The following is a 23214-nucleotide window of genomic DNA, read 5'->3' on the forward strand; positions in this document are numbered from 1 at the left end:
TCCTGTGAAATGTGACCTGTGCTTCTCTTAAATAATGGTTCTAACTGTTGTGTACTGGCCTGTACTGAGATTATTATTAATTACAAAGCCTTCAGTGATGCTCTGTCACTGTCATGTCACTGTCTCACTGTGAAATGTCCTTATTAATATTTTATTTCAGAATAAATAACTGTAATCTCACACAAACACAATGTGGTGATCTGGCTAAAGCTCTGGAATCAAACTCCTCATCACATCTGAAAGAGCTGGAGCTCAGAGACAACTACAGTGTGTCAGATTGGAACATTTTTAGTTATTTTATAGGGAATCCAAACTCTAAGTTGATTTTGAGGTGAGTTTTTGATTTACATTTATGTATTTTTTTACAACACTGGAAATATTTGACATTGTAATATTTTATGCTTTATGCTTCCACCAATAAGTGGTGAAGGTGTTAAGTTTGCATGTTTTTCTTCGGTCCAAGATTCTCATTATGGTATCATCTTAACCAGCAGTTTTTCCTCAGTATCTTTCTTCATGTATAAAGGTCATTTTAAGGGGTTTTTCTGGTATAACAATTAGTAGAGACAGCAGAGACATCCTCATCTATGTCAATTTGTTAAAGTTATGTAAACTTAGTAATTTAGTACAAACTAAAGACAGTCTAAGCCCATGATGAGAGCTGGTAGTTGGACTAATTCAGCTTCAACTTTCTAAATCTGATCCCTGCAAATAAAATAGAAAAACTCTGAAAACAGTTTAACAAGAGACAGAGATGTAGAAACCAGGACAAGCTCACACAAAAAACAAAGCCCAGAAAAGCATTTAATAGGTTGTGAGCTACAAAACTAGAAAGTTAGCTAAATAAAGTCATTTCCATATTGTTACATTTACATTACATTTATTACATTGTTAATGCTGAGGCATCAGAATAATTGTCTGTGCTGGTTCACATCATTTAACATCAGCATCTTGTGGGGACAAACATCCAGAGGTCTGTTATCAGTATCATAATGAAAGGTGTTTTCTCTCTTCAGAATTTTGAGCCCTGAAGCAGAAAAGGTCTGTGATTATCTGAGTAAAGTTCTGGGTACAAACCCCTTACTGCAGAGGGAACTGGATCTGAGTGGGAAAATATCTGGAGACTCTGAGGTGAAGCAGCTCTCTGTTCTACTGAAGGATCCACAGTGTAGGACTGAGAAACTCAGGTGTGTGGTCTGATTCCTTACATGGTGTTTTTATTTGTGTTCACATTAAATCTATAAATATATTCCACTGTACACATGATCACTCTATTGTTTCTTTACCTTGGAATTACTTTTTATGGTTGATCTTGTGGGTTGTTAAAGACATTTTCTCAGCTGTGTTCTCTGTCTGCAGGCTGAATAAGAGCAGTGTTACAGACAGAGGCTGTACTGATCTGATATCAGCTCTTACTTCAAACCCTTCACACCTGACAGAACTGGACCTGAGTGAGAACACACTGGGAAACTCAGGAGCGATTCAGATCTCTACTCTACTAAAGAATTCATCCTGTAAACTACAGAAGCTTGTGTAAGACATTTAATAGTACACTTTACTATATGATATATAATAAATAATATTTTTACTTCTATATAAGTTTATATATATGATGTAGGAATAAATTATTCAGAAACTTATTCGGGGGTAAATTTCATTCATTGGGGTAATAAAGACGGGGCATACTACAACACGAACATAAAAGCTACAGAGCAGCGTACAGATGGCAGAGGATTAAATAATCTTACTACTTAAAATACAACACTAAATAGCCCATTTGAAACTTGCCCCATTGATCGCCCTGATTAGGTATAAATACATCTTAGACCTGCAGATAGAAACACACATTACACTGGAGATAGATACAGCAGTTCAGCAGCTTTACAGTGAATACAGACAAGTTACCATGACCCCATGACCAGAAGAAATGATCTGTGCCTGCTATACTATAACACTCACCAGTTATGCTGTTGTTTCTTTACAAATTGCTTGAGATGGACCAGGACTGGCTTGTCATTGTCAAGGTCTTCTGACAGTGATAATGAGCTGCTGCACTGGCTGGTTTGAGTGATTTCATGTGACAGACATCCGTTATCCACAGTGTGTGGTTTAGTTCCAATGAGGGGGCATCAATAATGTAATTACTGTTACAGGTCTTGTCAGTTTTACATAATTTACAAATGAGTTCATGTACCACATGGGGTAAATAAAGAACATTGTCACAAACAAGGTAATGAGATAATTAGCATTATAAACGTTTCCTGATGATGGTGAACTTTTTGCTCCTTCTCCAGACTTTCAGACTGTAATATAACAGAGAAGGGATACACTGCTGTGGTTAAAGCCCTGAAGTCAAACCACTCATCACTCCTGATAGAGCTGGACCTCAGAGGAAACGACCCTGGAGCATCAGGAATAAAGGAGCTTAGGGATTTGATGAATGATAAAAAATGTAAACTAAAGACACTGAGGTGAGCGCTTTCACCAGTACATGTAAAATACAGCATTAAGTCTGAGTTATTGGTAAAGTTTCATTGTTTGAACCACTGTGTAGCATGCTGTGATATTTTTGGTCAGACTTTATTTTACCATTTTCTGTAATAAAGAAAAAAAGTTTAAAGTAAAAAAATTAAGCTGAAGTAATATTGCTAATGTTTAAAACTAGTTTTCCACCATGGACCAAACAATTACTGAGAACTAGCACCACATTGCTGTAAATATAATTAGTGTTAGTGTTTCTCTGTTATTTCTCTCTACAGGGTGTTGAAAAGTTCTGAAGCACAGAAAGCTTCTGATCATCTGACTGAAGTTCTGGGTATAAACCCAATATTGCAGACGGATCTGAATCTGAGTGGGAAAATAAAAGGAGACTCAGAAGTAGAGCAGCTCTCTGTTTTACTGAAGGATCCACACTGCAGACCTGAAACACTTCAGTAAGGAATTAAATTCCATATTAATGTGTAAACTTCAGTTAGTGATGGTAATGTTGAATGGTTTGTCTTTAGGTGATCAATCATTCATCTAGTTTTCAGTCTTTTTCAGTAGTAATGAGTAGTTTGAGGACAAAAGATGTTCCTTTGCATACAGAAGTGTTAAAGAAAAACCCTGTGATTTATTGTGTTTTCAGACTCAGTGAGTGTAATCTGACAGAGAAAGGATGTTCAGCTCTGCTCACAGCTCTCAGATCAGAACACTCCACCCTGAAGGAGCTGAATCTGAGTAACAACAGGATTCAGGATTCAGGAGTGAAGCTGCTCTCTGAGGAACTGAAGAAGAAACACTGTAAACTGGAGACTCTGAGGTAACGTTTAATACACACTTCATTTATAATCCAGACGATGATAGAGACGTGAAATACACAATATTTTGTATCAAAGTGTTGCAGTGCCTGTGGATTTCAAACACAGAGAACTCATCTTATTACCCACATGCTAATCATGCTAATACAATTTTGCTAATCTGTGAAATAATTTGGTTATTTTGAAATAACATGGACAAATGTCCCTAATGCCCCCACAGGATGGAAAAGGGGTAAGAATATAAATGACAGTCTCGTATTAATGATCATATAATCATCTGTGAATCCCAGTACATTTACAGAAGGAGTCTCCAGTATCTATAACTTTAAGACATTAAAGTCTCCACAACAAAGACTTTCTTAGTGTAAGCTGCATTTTTTACTCATTAACTTCAAGTAAAAGAAAACAGAGAAGCCAGAACAACTGATTATAGCTGCTGTAATGTGAGTAAGAACAGGAACTTACCTGTTTTGGGGACATGAATGAGCAGCTAAAGGAAAATATTATCCATATATTACCTTGTTATTGTGGAGTATTGTGTGTAGATCGATGAGGAAAAACTGAGTTAAATCGCTTTTAAGGTGAAGCTAAAACCTAACAACATGTGGAGAAACTTTACGAGCTCTGAGATTTTTCATCTGCACTTTATATTTATTTTTATTAAAGCAGACTGAATTTGAGAGGACATGTCAGACTGAATAGAGAAATATATATTTTATATAATTTATATTTCCTGGTATGGTCCAGTTATCAGTACTGACTTTATAATGTCTCTTTATTAGTTCAGAAAAATTCAGACATCACAAATGTGTAATTCAGAACATGTTCCCAAAGAGAACAACAACAGTAAATACAGTTAATTTATACACTGAACGCTGCCACATTTATACTCCTGGTTTTTACAGAGACTTACAGACCTTTCCTACATAAAAATAATACAATTGGTGTAATTTTGTGTAGACTTTCAGACTGCAGTATAACAGAGGAAGGATACACTTTTCTGGCTGAAGCTCTGAGACAGAATTCATCATCACACCTGAGAGAGCTGGATCTCAGAGGGAACGACCCTGGAGCTTCAGGAGTGAAACTACTTACTGACAAAAAAGTTATCAACCTGACAATGAGGTGATTCTATAAGCAATGATGATATATACAAATATCATATTAAACAAATATAATTTCTGTTAAAAATAACTTTTCCTTCAAACCTCTACAGGTTGTTAAAAAGTCCTGATGCAGAGGAAGCCTACACGTGTCTTACAGACATGTTCAGTAAGAACCCCTTACTGCACACAGAGCTGGATCTGAGCACCAAAACACCAAAGAACATCAAAGTGAAGCAGCTTTCAGCTCTGCTGCAGGATCCACATTACAGACTGCAGAAACTTACGTAAGAAACAGCTATAAACACACAGATCTCTGCATCGTGTATGAACGTGTTACAGCCAAAGACCTGCCCAGAAGGAGGTTTGGGACATGCACGAAGTTTAAACGTAATGACACAAAATCTTTTGTATCACAAAAGTCATTAAGGAGCAGCAGGATTCTTCCTTTCCTGGTGGTTGGATTTATTGGTCCACTACACAACTGATTAAAAACTAACAGCCCTGACCTGAACTTTCTCTGTCCCAGGGGTCCAGACCACTGATTTATACAGCTCTGGTGGACAGGAAGTGGAACACTGGGTGTAATAGTGACAGAGACTAACCTCCCTCTCTCTCTCTCTCTCTCTCTCTCTCTCTCTCTCTCTCTCTCTCTCTCTCTCTCCAGGTTGTATACAGAAGGCAGTATGACAAATGATGACTGCTCAGATGTGTTTTCTGCTCTGGTTTTAAACCCTTCACACCTGAGAGATCTGAATCTGAACTGTAATAAACCAGGAGAGTCTGGATTGAGAAATCTGTGTAATTTCCTGAAGAATCCTAAATGTAAACTGCAGGCACTAAAGTGAGTGATAATGTCTTTATAATTAAATTAAACATTTTAAAAATATCGAACAGTTTAAAAAATCTTATTTTAGCAGTACAAGAAAATTCTACTGTGTGGTTTGTGTCATAATCGTACAGAAATAATTTATTAAAAAAAATACTTTCTGAATATTTATTAGTACATATAATGTATTAAAACACTCAAATAATAACATGTGTATTACATATAAAACACATTATTTCTAACTAAATGTCATAGTAAAGGGCAGACAGTGAACAGAGTAATAAACAGTCCATTAGTCCAGTAATACCAAACAATGTAGATCAGTCAAACAAGTCAGTGTGTCATAGAGCAGGCAGGAATGGGGTCAAACCAGGCAGAGCAGGAACTATAACCAAGCAGGATGACATAGGGCACGAGGCAAAGTGAGGAGACCATCTGATGAATAACATGTTCGCTATTTATTATTTAAAACTTCCAAAAGAAAAAGTTATTTCACAATAAAAATAAAACATTCTTATAATAGAATAATTATTTTCTTTAAAACAGACTTTATATAACGCTTATAGAAGTCTCTAGTGTCAGCATTTTTTAGAGCTGTAACTTTGGGTTTCTGACATTTTCAGGATTGAAGAGTTTACAATTCTTTGCAGTTTCTCAGTGACATGAAAAGCTGCTTTTTTGTCTCCAACATCAAGAGAGAGAATAAAAAGATTAAAGAGAGAAAAAAGAGAATAGAGAGAGAGAGAATAAAGAGGGAATAGAGAGAGATAAAAGAGAGAGAAAAATAGAGAGATAAAAGAGAGAGAAAAATAGAGAGATAATAAAGAGAGAATAGAGAAAGGGAATGAAGAAAGATTAAAGAGAGAGAATAAAGAGAGGCTGGTGAAGGAACCACTGTTCATACTGATATAATTAAACACTCCATGTTGTGCTGTTAGAGGAAACATTGAGTTCACGCTAATTAAACCTCAATATCTTTTTTCCTTTCTCTCTCTGCAGTCTACAGAACTGTGTAAAAGGTAAATCATCCTGTGCTGATGTGGCTTCAGCTCTCTGTACAAATCCATCACACATCAGAGAGCTGGATCTGAGTGAGTGTGAACTGGGAGACTCAGGAGTGAAGAAGCTCTGTGATCTACTGAAGATACACGAGTGTAAACTGGAGAAACTGCTGTGAGTAACTCAGTGATGAAACACACTGAACTGAAATCACAATCTTTATGTTTTCTGTGAATCCGATCTTTCCTGATACACACTAACAAAACATAATCTCTATTTTAATTTAACGTCTGTGTTTGTGTTACATTAACTATGAGTTCATGAACCTGGTTCTTAATGTTCACACCTACATCATTATCTCCCTGTGAGCAGGTTAAAAAAGTGCAGCATAACAGATGGAGATGTTGCTGCTCTGACTGAAGCTCTGAGGTCAAACTCCTCTTATCTGAAAGAGCTCGATCTGACAGGGAACAAACTAAAAGATGCAACATTAAAGCCGCTCTCTGAGATACTGGAGCGTTCAGGAGGACAGTTAATGTAAGTAAAGTTATCACACACAGTACTGAATGTGTATTTTCTGTACATTATAATGTAAGTGTAAGAGCGTCATGTCAGAGTAATGGATCTGCACAAATCAGCAGCATGGAACAATAAAAATCTTACTGACAGAAGCACAGAGATAAACTTTAGTATTCAGTATCAGAACTAAAGAAAACTATAATTCATCACTTTATGCTAATATCTAACTCTGTAGCTCTGATCTGATCGACGTTGAACTGATCTGTTACTGTTCTTCTCAGAAATACCTGTAGTTTTATTGTCATTTCAGTAGGACAGGTTCCTCTAGTCCAACATGCTCCTACGTAACTCACTCACTGAAAGGAAAAGGATCGATTTGTTTATTCCTATTTATTCTACTTTTCTACCATATTAAGTGGAGTGTTTATGTATTTACAGTAAATGTGGTATATTTAAAATATTTTATTGTTCTGATAATTAAAGAGAAAACAGATAGAGCTCCAGTGAAAGAGCAATAATACAGATTACAGTGTGAGCTTTTGATTATTTACATTTACTTAATATTTACATCCTTTACACAGAATATAAATCACAACAGATTCCCACAAATGTGTTAAATGATAAAGATAGTGACTAAATGATAAACCCACTGACATCTGTATTATTATTATTACAGGTATGATGGGGAGTCATGGTTAAAAAAAACATTCAAATGGTTTACTGGTGGTAAGTCTGATGAACAGCCGACTTCGGAACCTGACCCCTCTACAGTAAAGCCGGAACAAAGAGATGAAGAAATAAAAGATACACAGCAGGGAGAAAGCAGTGTGGACCAGGACAGCTGTAGTACAGACCCTGACATCAGAAGCTCAGAGACTTCAGGCAGTTCATATATAACACCAGAGAACAGTAGAGAAGTACACGACACAAACTCAAGTAATTCACCAAAACTACAAGAAAAGGGACACAAAAAGCACTCAAACATCCAAAACACAAAAAGATAATAGATAATGACAACAATTTAAATTAACTCAACAGTGAAGGACAGAAGACGCCTCAGCAGACCGTGACACTCGAATCCTACTAATACAAAACTACACTGTAATCCCCAAATATAAATAAGACCAAAATTAAAGGAGGAACTTCAGCTGTACAGATAAGGGATTCAGTCAGGAGGTCATTATGTAGTACAAGTGTACAGGGTACATGGATTATACCATACTGCAGAAAAACTATTAAACAGCACAACTCACAAACATCAACTAAACATAAACTAAACGTCTAACTTAAACTAAAATACTGATATATTTATGAAATAAAATAATGATCTATTACACTTCACAGCCATAGACACTACTGACAGACACCAAGCTGATGGAAAGGAGCAAACTGGTTCCAATAGAAATGTTTTGTCCTACTGTGCTGCAGTCTGAATGATGAGAGTGTTAAAACATTACGTTTTTAAATCTACTGTTTAAAATATCAAGAACAATCCTACAAAACATTTTAAAGATCATATAAAAACAAATAAAAAGGTTTTAACGTAAATGTACGTTATCAAAATGGAGGTTTTTATTCCTTACTATAAATTTACTGAGAAATGTTTTTAAAAACAAAACAAAAGGTTTGTTACTAACTAAATAATTCTGGTAATATTTGCTTAATAAATGAAAGCTTAAATAAAGTGCAGTTTATGTATCATGTAAGTTTTCTTGAACTCTGTCCTGTCCTATTTATTAGTATTACAGGTGATAAGTTACTGTTCCATGAGGGAATGAGGTTTAGTCTCACACTTACAGTCTCACTCGTACTCCAACATGCTTCACCAACATGCTGCCTGCCTTCTCTACAAGTGTCTGATAACATCTAATGCAGTTTGTTTATGTTGAGCAGATGTACAACTGGATTTTTTTTTTTTTACTGCCTGAAGTTAAATATTCTAGTGACTCAAATCAGCATCAATTATATTTTTATTTTATATATTTGGTCTCAGCCAAATGATGTATTTTTTCCAATTGTGTGAGAGATATTTCAGATGTACAGGAAGTCCTCCAGAGAATTCAGGGTTCAACTTCCTGTACTTCCTGTGAGTATGTACTGCTGGACCAAGAGCTTCAATCCCACACATTCTGTATCCTATTGAGAGCTCTGAGTTTGTGTATATGAAAAGATTTAAATGTGTTCAGTGTGTAGATCCATTTTTGTAAACAGATGAAGGACTAAACTGAACTGATGTGGTTTTGATTTGAACTGAATTTGATGAATGAGAAGTGTAATGTACCTGAATAAAGTAGTAAACATTCAGTCTCTGCTCATTTCACTGTATTATTAAAGGTGAAATATATTAACACAATAATTTGGTCAATTATTTTGGTGTTGTCCTTCTGCTGCTCTGTTCAGGTCTCCGGGTCATTATCTGCTCTGGAACCAGCTAACTTTATACTTTACTGTAGTTAATAAGCTCATATTCACATCCAGTACCTTATTACACACATGCAGTAATTTAACTCTGTGTATTAGTCATTCTAACTGACTATTAATATAATAAAATAACTTTTACTGATTATTATAATGAAAATGACAATAAAATTCTATCATTTCACTGTTAAAAGAACCTAATTTTTAAGTTATCATTAAATATTATCTACTAAATTATTTTTGTAGATAAACTGACAATAAAACCTTCATTCACTAACTTTATACTTTAATGTTGTCTTACCTGTTCAACTGCATCAATAATGACTGTTCTCTCATTCTTTTTCTTACTGCAGCTCGAATTATTCACTTTGTTACACTTTCTCTAAAATAAATATAAGGGATTAAGATTAAGATCTGTGGAAGACACTAAAGATGCTTTAGCTACTGCGGTTAATCCAGCCGGTCTTTCTGAAACACAGTTAAAAATAACCAAACGTATATTTCAGGGGCTCTTACATAGCAGTAAAAGAGCTGAAAGAGGAAAGGGGGCGTCCACGAGCTCCTACAGCACAGAACAATAAATTAATACAAAACGATCAGTTTTAATAAAACATTGACAATATTTATGAGAATACAGGCTTAACGTTTCAATAATTTATTACATATTAAAATAAGGTACATAAAGTAAAAGTGAGGTTTAACACATTAGGCTCAGCACTGGAGCACAGTTCTGTTGAATTGTGATATGAAATGCTCTCCAAGTCTGAACAAAAAGCCTTTCTGATTGTCTCAGTGTTTTGGCCTTGTTCCATAACAAATGTCTGTGCCGTTGGCAATATACTAACTGTTCAAGGGGCTTTGATTTGATTCCCCGAGCATGATGAACTGATATCAACCACAATCAGGGTCAAAGATGGTAAGGGTGAATATCACATGACTGAACTTAACTTTATTGAGATCATTATGTTGTGCTGAATCTGTTTTAATTTCAGAAATAATTATTTAAACATCTTTTTATTTTTAGAAATCAGAGACCACTTAATATAGTGTTCCACATACAGCTCGGGCATCACATGGTAAGATTGGAGTTGTGCACTTATCTGAGCCAATATTGTTGTTTTTTCTTTGTTTATTGTCACATTTTTAAATGTCTTTTTGATTATTATTTGTCTTCCCAGACTCAGTCACCTCTGCCCTTGTTATTCAGTGAGCTTTATTTAGCTCTCTCAGATCAGTCCTTGGCTTTCCTGAGGTAATTACCACAGACTCAGTAGTGCTAACTTTAGCTTAGTTCTCTCAGCTCTGTCCTTGGCTCTCCTGAGGTAATTACCACAGACTCTGCAGTGCTAACTTTAGCTTAGCTCTCTCAGCTCCTTCCTCGGCTCTCCTGAGGTAATTACCACAGACACGGCAGTGCTAGCTTTAGCTTAGCTTAGCTTAGCTCTCTCATTCTATCCTCGGCTCTCCTGAGGTAAATACCACAGACTTTGCAGTGCTAAGTTTAGCTTAGCTCTCTCAGCTCCGTCCTTGGCTCTCCTGTGGTAATTACCACAGACACGGCAGTGCTAACTTTACCTTAGCTCTCTCAGCTCAGTCCTCGGATCTCCTGAGGTAAATACCACAGACACGGCAGTGTTAACTTTAGGTTAGCTTAGCTTAGCTCTGTCCTCAGCTCTCCTGAGGTAATTAGAACAGACATGGCAGTACTAACTTTAGCTATTTCTCAGCTCAGTCCTTGGCTCCCCTGAGGTAATTAGCACAGACACGACAGTGCTAATTTTAGCTTAGCTTAGCTCTCTCAGCTCAGTCCTTGGCTTTCCTGAGGTATTTAGCACAGACTCAGTAGTTCTAACATTAGCTTAGCTCTCTCAGCTCAGTCCTTGGCTCTCCTGAGGTAATTACCACAGACTCGGCAGTGCTACCTTTAGCTTAGCTCTCTCAGCTCTGTCCTTGGCTCTCCTGAGGTAATTTCCACCGACACGGCAGTAGTGCTAATTTTAGCTTAGCTTAGCTCTCTCAGCTCTGTCCTTGGCTTTCCTGAGGTAATTACCACAGACTCAGTAGTGCTAACTTTAGCTTAGCTCTCTCGGCTCCGTCCTTGGCTCTCCTGAGGTAATTACCACAGACTTGGCAGTGCTAACCATAGCTTAGCTCTCTCAGCTCCATCCTCGGCTCTCCTGAGGTAATTACCACAGACACATCATTGCCAACTTTAGCTTAGCTTAGCTTTGCACTCTCAGCTCAGTCCTCGGCTTGGGCAATGGTGGCTCAACTGGTCAAGGCTCTGGGTTGTTGATCGGAGGATCGGGGTTCAAGGCCCAGCACAGCTTTGAGCAAGGCCCTCAACCCTCCCTGCTCCAGGGGCATTGTATCATAGCTGCCCCTGCACTCTGAAGAAAAGAATTCCACTGTGCTGTAATGTATATGTGGCGATAATAAATGCTTATGTGCCCCGTTCTATTCATCTCTGTCCTCGGCTCTCCTGAGGTAATTACCAGACTCGGCAGTGCTAACTTTAGCTTAGCTTAGCTCTCTTAGCTCCGTCCTCGGCTCTCCTGAGGTAATTACCAGACTCGGCAGTGCTAACTTTTGCTTAGCTTAGCTCTCTCAGCTCCATCCTGAGCTCTCCTGAGTTAATTACCACAGACACGACAGAACATGAACATGACAGACCAGTGACTGAAGTTAGTCAAGGACCACACTGACAGAAATGATGTACTACAGGCCCTCAGAACCACAGTCCCCACAGGCTGGCCAGATGAGAAAGGAAAAACACCACACATTATCAGAGACTTTTGGCCTTATCGAGAGGAAATAAGTGCACAAGATGGTATCTTGTACAGTGGTCAGAAAGCCATTAATCCCAAATCACTGCACACAGAGATGCTTAGGTGCATTCAGTAAAGCCACAAATGAGGGGATGAATGTTATCATCAAGCTCGTGAGATGTTGTATTGGCTTAGTATTCAAACGGAAATCAAAGACTTTGTGAGTAACTGTTTGACCTGCAACAAATTTGCACACAACCAACAGAAGAAACGATAATGTCTCATTACATCCCCACCAGGCCTTGGAAAATTGTCACCAAGGACTTGATCAGTCATCGGCATCATCATCAATATTTTAATTGTGGAGCATTTCTCAGGTTTTTAGAAGATTGAACTGCTTTCTGACCTATCTGCAGAGACAGTCATCAGGCCCTGCAAGGCTCAGTTTGCTCCACATGGCCACCCAGACAGAATGATCACAGATAATCTATTAATAATTGCTTTTGTGAATACAGTCTCTGAAATTCACTATCGTGTGTCTGCCTTTTATTTTGATGCCTTTGTGAGACCCAAACACACCTCTCATACACACTCATATTTTCTGTATTTGTCCTGCAGTGTTTTGTATTGTCTTTTGTCTCACACTGTTTGCACTAGGTTGTACACGATTCAGTTTAAGTGTCATGAACAACTTAATTTATGTCCTTAGCTCTGTGTTGTTTCATGTAGCACCATGGTCATGGACAAAGGTTTCATTTCACTGTGCACTGCATCAGATATATATTGTTGAAATGACAATGAAAGCTTCTTGACTTGACTTAATTTCTGATGACAATTCCTGATCCTGTAGGTGGCACTGTGCACAGCTGACTGTGTTGCTGACTGTACACAGCTCATCATTCTACATGTTAACATTTATGTATGTGAAACCATTTGAAATAAGTGACTTTAAGTGAATTTTATTATGTAATAATTATGTTGATGTCTGTTTGTATGTGTTATTTATCTGTTTGAATAGAAAATCCTTAAAATTGAAGTTTGATAGTGAAATCTCAGCATACTAAACAACAATATTATATATATTCTAAACATAATTGTTGGTTTTTCCTTTCCTTCATTTATTAATATCTGAGGTTTCCCTTTGGTATCAATAATCTACTAAACTTTACCTCAGTAAAATTCTAGTATAGTGATCGTCCTATTTGTCCTCCACGCAAATGTTCTCATGTTGTCTATTATTGTTTTGTCTCCTTTTACAATCTTTCCTACACATCACACATTTACATTAATTAATTTGAACAATCTAAAATTAAGACCTTTTATAAAACAGATTTAACAGATTTTGTAAATATTATACAAATACACATTATTGTTTGTTGAGTAGTGGACTGCTAATAAATAAATATTTATTTTCTAAACCTTTTGATATGATGAATTAACCCTTAGCAGTCATGTTACAAACAACATGTTTTAATACAGTTTATCGGTGTCATTTTTAAAATATTAAGATTTTAACACAAAGAATGTAGCTTAAAAGTGTCATTTCAAAACATGTTTCTACTTTATTACACTTTTATAAACTTCTTGAACAACATATTTGGCAAAAAAATGAATAAAATTAAACTTCAGCCATTAAAAAATTAAATACTTGAACGTCAGTAAACAAAATATTCTCAAAATTTGTGTCTGTGACAAACCAAGTGAACAAGTGAATATAGTTACAAACATTTATCAGAACACAACAAACTAAATGAATGACAAAGAGAGAACATGTGAGTGAATTAATTAACACTCAGAATGAATAACTGACTCTAATTTAGGTATTTAACAATAAATTCTTAAATAAAACACTGTAACTTAGACACATTGTCAATAAAATAGAACAGAAAGGTAAAAATTATATACACATTAATATGTGATGTGTTTTAATTGAGTAATATATTTAATAAGTGTAGTAAAACATTGTGAACGTCTTTGAACACCTTTTATAAATGATGGTCTGTTTTATCGGCTTCGTCCCAACCCGCACTGAGCCCCTCCCCCTCCCTCATACACCCCTCCCCCCTCCTTCACTATGCGATGCGCGCGCGATGACATCACCAGGTTCTCCCGCCATTGCGCGTGCAGGCTGTATTTTTACCTCAGACTTTAGCATTGTTAGCATATTCCACAGATCATAATCTCTGCTGTTATTGTAGCGAATTTATTCTGAGGTAATTTGGAGAAATAAAGTGGTAAAGTGTGTAATTTGACCCACAGTATTAAAAATAATCAGAAAATAGTCATTATTGCTGCAGTTGAACAGGTAAAAAGTATATAGAAGTTGAATGTATGAATGTAGGTTTATTTTCTACTAAATCATCTCTCATGTTTTAACCTGAATTGTGAAAACTACTGAATGTTTCTAGTGTTTCAAGTTAGTTTAAAAGTATTGAGAAGTTTGGATATTTCCCTTCTATATATAGCTGCAACTACTGTATAGAAAAAGTAGATAAAATCATGGCTCTCAAGTTTTGAAGAAAGGCAAGAGTGACATCTCCAAAAGGGCGCTGCGGCATATTAAATATATGATAAATAGTGAAAAAGTTTTTCTGCGTGAGAAATACAATGTGTGACTGGAGAGTGGGATAAAAAACAAAATGTGTGACTGTCACGCTCAATGTTTGATACTTGATAGCTCTGTAAAATGTATGTCAATAATACACAGTTAAATAGCTACACAATGTGTGTAAGATACTCAGTATGAACATATTGAGTACAATACAGTTAGCTTGTAGCTGCTAGATAACAATATCAATGCTAGTTAAAATAATTGACTAAATCGTGTTAATGTATTTCTCCTTATAATGCAGTGCAGCGAACAGAGACAAGAGTCTGACTGAATGTTTACTACTTTATTCTGTACATTTCTCATTTATCTAATTTAAAATAACAAAAGTAAGTAGTGTTTATCAAGTTTACCAAATATCCATTATAAAAACAGATCAGTCATTAAATCATCATACTGTTGGGGTTTATTTTCACAATACAGCTGTGATTTATTTTATTAAACGCACAGCGTTCAGTCCTTTGTCAGGTTACATAAAATGACCTACATATTGAATACATTAACGTATTATTAACATATGGTCTCAGAGCTCTAATAAGATGCTCATAGGATGTACAGTATGTTCCACAGTTCATACTCACAGAAAGTACAGGAAATCCTCCAGAGATGTCGTGGTTCGACAATAATGACTGGCAAGAAAAACACTACATCAGAACAGAAAAATAAATAGACATTAAAAAGTACACATTTTGTCATGGACCAGATCTATTAGATGTAAATATATGATTGATAATAATTTGTTTCATTAGAATGTTTAACTTCTGGTAATGCATAAAAAAAATCTAATCCAGTTGAGTATCTAGTCAAAAAAAACAAAATGCATTATTTATTGCCAGACACCTGTAAAGAGAGGCTTGTTGATGAGGATTTTAATAAAAATAATATACGGAATTCCTCTGTGAATTTGCAGATTTCATCTCAAACCTAGTTTCTTTAGACAAAGCAATAATTCTTGGAGACTTTAATATTCATTTTGATATGTTAGAAGGTTTCTTCCTTTATCATTTAAGGGAGTTTTTCCTCAGACTTGCTCATTGTGGATAAATACAAATACATTTAAATACAGTGGTGTGAAAAAGTGTTTGCCCCCTTCCTGATTTTTTATTTTTTGCACGTATGTCACACTTTAATGTTTCAGATCATCAAATAAATTTAAATATTATTCAAAGATAACACCAGTATACACAACATGCAGATTTTTAAAAGAAGGTTTTTATTATTAAGGGAAAACAAAATCCAAACCTAAATAGACCTGTGTGAAAAAGGCCACCCTTAGCAGCAAGAACTGCGATCATGCGTTTGCGATAACTTGCACTGAGTCTGTTACAGAGCTGTGGAGGAATTTTGGTCCACTCATTATTACAGAATTGTTGTAATTCTGCCACATTGGATGGTTGTTGAGCATGAACCGGATTCAGGTCAGAACATAAGGATTTGCGATGTTAAACGTACATTTACATCTACTACTGCAGAGTGATTTACCAACAGTTTCCCAGAATTATCATCCATGTTTGGATCACCATCTGACCCCACAGAACTTGATCAGGTGACTGACATTTTATTTACATTTTATTCAGTGTCTTAATTTATTTGGAATTGAGGATGTAATTTCTTAAATAAATTTGTGATGTATTGATATTATTTCACAGGTTAACTGTTATAACATAAAGCCTCTTCTTCTTAGAACTCCAGATCATACCTACAACAATTTACTTACAATTCAATTCTGTGATGGAAAGTTTTATGAGGAGATATTGTTTGTGAAGATCTGACCTTCTGTGTACATGTCTAGAAGTTGTTTGTGACTAGAAATCGTTATTACCAGAGATAGTTTGAGCAAAATATTAGAGGCTCGGAATGAGCCGGAGACAAGATGGTGAGACTCGAGGCTAAGTATCAGCTTAGGCAGACCGTGGTAAAGTTATCCTGAGATGATCAGGCTTTGTAATGTTGACAATCATTGACAATGTATTTCTTTCTTATGTTTAGTGTTTGATCATGATAATAAATACTCAATGTAATAATGATCTGGGATTTTTATCTTTGAGATTTTGTTGGAGAGTGTTGGGTCCTGTTGTGCAGCAGTACAAATAAATTGTGAACCTTTTTACTCTTGCTTGTGCCTACCAGTGTGCGATTTCTTCAATAATATCAATATCAATTCCAAATGGTAATATTGCCTACAGGATTCAGTCCATAATGTGTATTAAATAGTATAACTAATGTACTTCTGTAGGGAGATAGGAGACGTGTGGGATTTAGAAGCATATAGAAAATCTTCAGTACAGCTTGGAGTAGTCTTCTCAACTACAAGCTCTATCTCAGTTCATGGACTAAAATCAAAGAAGCAAAAGTAATCAGAAGTAAATAAAGTAGCATTTCTTACTTATAAGTGAGTTTTACTGTATATACCTGCATCAATAACATACAGATATAATCACTTGTCAGTGATTCACTCAGTGTTCACTCAGCTCTCCTTCAGTAAGTTTACTATACAGGAAGTGTGAGTTTACAGTAGAAAACATCTTTTGTTTAAAAATAAAGACATTTTAAATAGTGAAATACTTCCCATTTCCTAACAGTGATCTGTTTTTATATTTACTTTTAACAGTTTTTTCTAGTTAACCAGCATTAATGTATCCATTGATTTAAGCACTTCTGTACGTTGCTCTAGAAAAGAGCATCTGTCAAATGCAGTAAATGTAAATATCCATCACTACATCACTACCTGTCTAATTTCATTTTGATGCATATTGCACATTTTCTGTTAATCCAATAAACCTCATTTCACTACTGAAATATTACTTTAGTGTCCTTCAGTTATTTAACAGATCAAAATAAAACTGCTGATCCAAACACCCAAATAATTATAAATGAAACTCATGGAAATTGTCAGGGGTTCCTAAACTTTTGCATATGACTGTAAACATATTATAGTTCCTACAGACATTTGTTTTTTGGGTGCTGTTAGCATGCAAATACAGGTTTTTATTACCCTGAAGTCATAGACAGGTAATGGGTAGTGCAGGTGCAGAGGTAGTACAGATGTGCATTAGAAGTGCAGGTGTGTGAGTAGTGCAGGTGTTTTGGGTAGTGCATGTGCATAGAGGGTACAGGTATGCTGGGGAGTATTGGGGTGCTCGAAGTGCAGTTTTATCATTCTCTTTAATTGTTTGGATTCCTGTAGTTGTGTCTTAACAGAATTAACCCCACAGCAAAAATGTAAGACCTCCACCACATTCCCTCTTTCTCAAGTAATTGTTTTTTTTTTGCCAGGGTTTATAAAATAACATAACATAAATAAAATAAAATAACAATGTTATTCAACTAATTGCTCAAATGTATTATTATTTTTATTATTTATTACTTCTCATTTCAATGTTCTGTATAATATGTTTGATAACATCTTATTGTTGTGTCAAAATTTTCAGTTATTGTAATTCTCATGATATAATTATGTATATTAGTAAAGATGATTGTGTGTGACCTGAATATGACCTTATGCTTTGACAACCTGTCTTCTGACCTGTGTGATAACCATGAGAACTGACAGAAACTGCAGGTGTAAGTAACAGACATCACAATCGAAGCCAGAGATTTTTACTATAGAAATAACAGTTTCAACATCTGATTTTGTCAGACATCTGAGCTAAGGTGAAGTGCATGAACTCTTATTTATTTTATCTGAAATGAAACATTTTCTTTGAAGTAACTTAGATAAGATTTGTTTAATACAATCTTAATTTTACTTCTCACCAATAATACTATATATTATTTTTTAATAAGACATTGTTCCTGTAATGCTCTGTCTATACTGCACATACTGTATACCGTCATGCCAATAAAGCTGTTTGAATTAATCATACTGCTTCCTGAAACACTTAAACTAGCACTTATTTCCCCGTTTGGGAAAAAAAAACAACTTAAGTCTGTAAACTTGTGAACCAGTGTTATGTGTGTATTCACTGATAGAGACTTTAAAGCATTTTTTATGTCGCTCTGGATAAGGGCGTCTATCAAATGCTATAAATGTCAATTAAATTAATTTGAACTAAGAGAGCATGTGTGTGTGTGTGTGTGTGTATGTGTGTGTGTGTGTAAGAGAGGGAGAGGGAGAGAGAGAGAGAGAGAGAGAGAGAGAGAGAGAGAGAGATTCTCTTCCATTTTTCTCCTTCGATATCAGTTCACAGTGAAAGTCAAAGTCAGCTCGTTTTTGTGCCGACAGAAATAACGGAACTTTTTCATGATCTTTTTTCATGAAAGATTACTGAGTACATGCTTATAAAGCTGTAATATGTGAATGTTAAGATTATTTAGTAAAAGAAGAACATTTGTGTCTTACACACTTTATTGTTCTCTTTATCGGGTATTACGGTGTAATGCAGCATCTTATCCTTAGTGCAGTGAACAGACCTGTGTGTCATGTGGTGTTTCTTACACATGTGTAAAGTTTACAGGAGTTTGTTAGAGAGGGAATAATATTCATATTCATTATAATATTTCCTGACATATTTCTAATATCTCCTCTTCTTTCTCTCCAACAAATACAAACAGCAGCAATAAGCATAACGGCACATCCTGTTTGTAACACACACACGCACAAACACACACACACACACACACACACACACACACATTTTAAAATTAAATGTCAAAGAGAATATAAAACCATCGTTAGTTAATACAAATACAGCGGTTTATGGTTTGTTCATGTTAGTTCACACTGTATTAGTAAATGTTCAAATTAACATTAACAAAGATAAATGTTTGTTAAATAAAAGTGCAGTTCATTATTAGTTCATGTTAACTAACGTAGTAAACTAATGTTAAATATGAACCTTATTGTAAAGTGTTACCCAATTATTTGTTAATTATATTAAAATATGTAGATGACTTACTATTTATATAAGCTGCTTATACTATATGTAAAGTGCTTTTATTCCATTACGACCTTAGTTTGATGTTTTCATGTAGCCTTGGCAACTAGCCATCCTGAAAAATATGAAGATGAAATGAATGTGTGTGAGTGAATGATAGTGTGTTTGCCCTGCGATGGGTTGGCACTCCGTCCAGGGTGTATCCTGCCTCGATGCCTGATGACGCCTGAGATAGGCACAGGCTCCGCGTGACTCGAGAAGTTCGGATAAGCGGTAGAAAATGAGTGAGAGTGAGTGAAACTTGTAGAAATCACGTCCATACGTGTTTTATAATAATTTACCCCACCATGGGCAATACTGAAGTCACTGTTACAAACCGCACAGCGTGCATCATTATGTTTAACGCTTATAAGACAGGGGGACACTTTCGTGTAGTCTGGTGTAAAATGTGTCTTATACTGTGGTATTTTGGTTCTCTCCCTCTGCCATGGGCCATGATGGCGCTCCTGTTTCTAGATACACTGATTAATTCGGGAGAAGAGATAAAAGCCCGCCCACACTAACAATTGATTGGTTGACTTACCGAAACAGGCCAATCAAGATGCTCTCTGTCCTACACGCGCTTAATGACGCACACTAGCACACACACGCAAGGCCTCTTGCCCCCCCCCTCCCCCTCCCCCTCTCTGTTGCGCATGCGCGCTCTTGCTCGCTCGCTCTAGACTCCGGGTGATTGTAACTAATTTGCGGGCATCAGGGAGCCGCTATCAATATGCGGCAGACTCCCGGAACATCTGGGATACCTGAGATGTCTGCTAATGTATTTTGAGAGATTCTGTCCTGAATCATTAATCTTACAAGTCAGAGCTACGACAGATGCCTACACATGTAGATAATATTCAGGATGATATCGTCTATTTCTGTTTACCATTTTTAAACCGAAAAGCTTTATGTAGAACATCATCCTCAACATAGAGCTGAAACAGACGACCATGTGTTTCTGTTGCATTAGACATACACGTGTTGTGCAGTTTTTTAATAGATTCATTCTTTTCTTTAGTGCCGTGTTAAAGTACAGGACATTTATATTGAAATGTCACATGCAACATTAACCTCTTGTGGACATGCAGATATATTACCTTTACACATTTTTAATGCTGTCAGTAATAAAAACTCATTGTTTGTTTAACACTCTGTAGAGGTTTTGTGCTATTCTTTATACAGTCTGCATTTCTATTATTTTCTTACAAGCTTTGTTACGATTTAATATCACAAAGTCAGTTTCAGTTATCAGTTACTGATTCACAACAGTTTATTTATTATAATAACAGATTCCAGGCTATGTTCAATTTATTTAAACTCCCATATAATTTAAGCTCATATTCCACTAACCAGATTATTATAGATAATATATCTATATAATTTACAGAATCTTAAAAGCATTACTTTATGTAAGGTTAAATATTAATTCATGCAACAGAAACGTAATTTCACATTCTTCTGTTCTTTTCTTACCAGGATCAAGTTATGTTTATAAGATAAAAACCTCTGACTGTTTGTTATAATGTCACGGGAGTGTGAGAAACTCCAATCCTCTGAAATGAGTCAACAAGAGAAGCAACACAAGAGATAAGGATGCAAATGTTTTTATAGTTTATTAAATATTTCTCTAACTAATACAAACCCCTTTTCCAGAAAAGTTGGAAAAATTGCAAAAATGTAATAAAAGCTAAAATGTGTAATTTGTTCATTCACTTGGGCTTTTAACAGGCAAAAGGACAAAGACAAACTTAAATATAATTGTTAAATATAAATAAATTTAGAAATTGATGCCTGTAGCACACTTAATGAAGTAGTGACCGAGGAACAATAAGACTGACAGGTTTATATTAACACTGTTCTGAAATGTAATTTTTGACATTTTTTTTTATCTGACCCTAATTTCATAAGGATATTGTTGTAAACAGCATTTCACTGCATGTCACACTGTGTATGATATACAGGATATTGTTGTAAACAGCATTTCACTGCATGTCACACTTGTTTATGTGACAAATAAAAACTGTCAAAAATGATTAAAAAAAAAATTGCATGTCTTTGGACTGGGGGAGGAAATCAGAGTACCCGGAGGAAACCCTCGAGGCACGGGGAGAACATGCAAATTACACACACAAGGCGGAGGCGGGAATTGAAACCACAACCCTGGGGTGTGAGGCAAACGTGCTAACCATTAAGCCACCGTGCCCCCCACAAAGCTCCTGTATTATAGCAAATTATCTGGATAAAATTAAATAAATTTAATTAAGCACTTAATCATCAACACATTTATTTGGTCTGTAAGTTTTCTAACATTCAGTGTATAATCTCCTAGTTCAGTGGTTTTGCTCCAGATGTTTAGTGTAATGGCTGAACCCCAACCTGTCAGTGATGCGTGGAGAAAAACAGACCCAAATGCAGGACAGCTAAAAGAAAACTGGGTTTATTAACTTAAAAAACACGAAGCAGGACAAAGACAAAATGAGACATGACGACAACAAAAGACAGAGTATTCCGCACTGCTTAAGGCAACTACAGTAAATACTGAATCATGAACAGGTATGCAGAAGCAGGCAGGAAAAGACAAGTGCGGGGCAGACACATGACACAAAACACAAACAAATGCACATGGCCAAAGTCCGGGCTGAGTCCTGACACAACCCCCCAAAACACACCACACACTCACACTCACACTCACACTCACACACACACACACACACACACACACACACACACACGAGACATCTGTCACTTAAGATAAACAAGAAGTAGGAATTTTTTCATCTAACTTTACTTCTTATCCATTTGTGGAGTTCTGTGTTCAATTTTAACCAAGAAAAGCAAAATAAACATTTATATTTATAAGAAAATGTAATTCATTCAACAGTACTTTGAGGAAATACATTCATATGATATAGTGATAGCAGGTAATGGAATGAAGATTAGTTTAAGATGTCTAAAACTACACATATAGAACTCAGGTATGTTTCAAAGACAAAACTATTCCTCTTACGGGTCGCCGTGCTGTGCACGGAACGGAAGTCAAAGTGGCCACTAGGGGATGACCCAGAAACAAGCTTCAATTCAACTTTAAAGCATCAAATCCTCCAAAAACACGAAAAAACCTATTTACCTAGTAAAGTTTATACTCTCAATAATTTTTTAAGCCCACACACAAAGCACAATATGATTCACAGCCTTCATACAATTAGAAAAAAAATTTGGACAAAACTGACCTACGTGGCGCTAGACCGGTTTTTCCCTTACCTTTAGACGCGTCTCTTTCTTCACTGGGGTAATATATTCCAACACAAATAATCCACAAAAATCCACACAGGTCCAGGGAATTGAAATCTGTAAGCATTTTAATCCAAAACGCTCTGGTCGCGCCACAAATATTCCGTTAGTGTTCTGAAAACTGGAAACAGAAGTGCGCCATCATCTCGTTTTGCCGCTCTAACTCCTAATTGGGATATTCAAAAAATTCAAAGTCTACGTCATATTTATAGCCCAGATCCTAACGAATCAAATAAGCCCTCATTTGAGCCAATCGGTGCTTGTATGGCAGAGATAGACGGCTGGGAAGCCAATGGTGGCATGACCTCATTTTTGGGAACCCGCCTTTGACTGACAATTACTCCTTCCAATAGCAATGAAATGGGCCGGGACCTATACAGCCGTTTAGCCAATAAGCAGACGATTCCAGCGGTATATGCCTGTGTCTTGCCTGTGTCTGCGTGAACTGGATGCGCAGAAGA

General features: G+C 36.1%; 2 protein-coding genes across 21 annotated transcripts in view; one reads left to right on the forward strand and one right to left on the reverse strand.

Annotated features, from left to right (window-relative positions):
- LOC113657299 overlaps positions 1-23214 on the forward strand; it is a 1727325-nt gene that overhangs the window by 1609994 nt on the left and 94117 nt on the right. The window contains exons 193-198 of the mRNA XM_047822072.1: positions 1360-1533; positions 2295-2471; positions 2760-2933; positions 3128-3301; positions 4260-4424; positions 4516-4689. Coding sequence (XP_047678028.1) covers positions 1360-1533; positions 2295-2471; positions 2760-2933; positions 3128-3301; positions 4260-4424; positions 4516-4689 — 1038 coding nt within the window. The remainder of the gene's footprint in view (positions 1-1359; positions 1534-2294; positions 2472-2759; positions 2934-3127; positions 3302-4259; positions 4425-4515; positions 4690-23214) is intronic.
- LOC113634383 overlaps positions 1-23214 on the reverse strand; it is a 304384-nt gene that overhangs the window by 39435 nt on the left and 241735 nt on the right. The gene's annotated exons all lie outside the window — the stretch shown is intronic.

This window comes from Tachysurus fulvidraco, chromosome 13 (genome assembly GCF_022655615.1).
Source record: "Tachysurus fulvidraco isolate hzauxx_2018 chromosome 13, HZAU_PFXX_2.0, whole genome shotgun sequence".
Taxonomy (NCBI): Eukaryota; Metazoa; Chordata; class Actinopteri; order Siluriformes; family Bagridae; genus Tachysurus; species Tachysurus fulvidraco.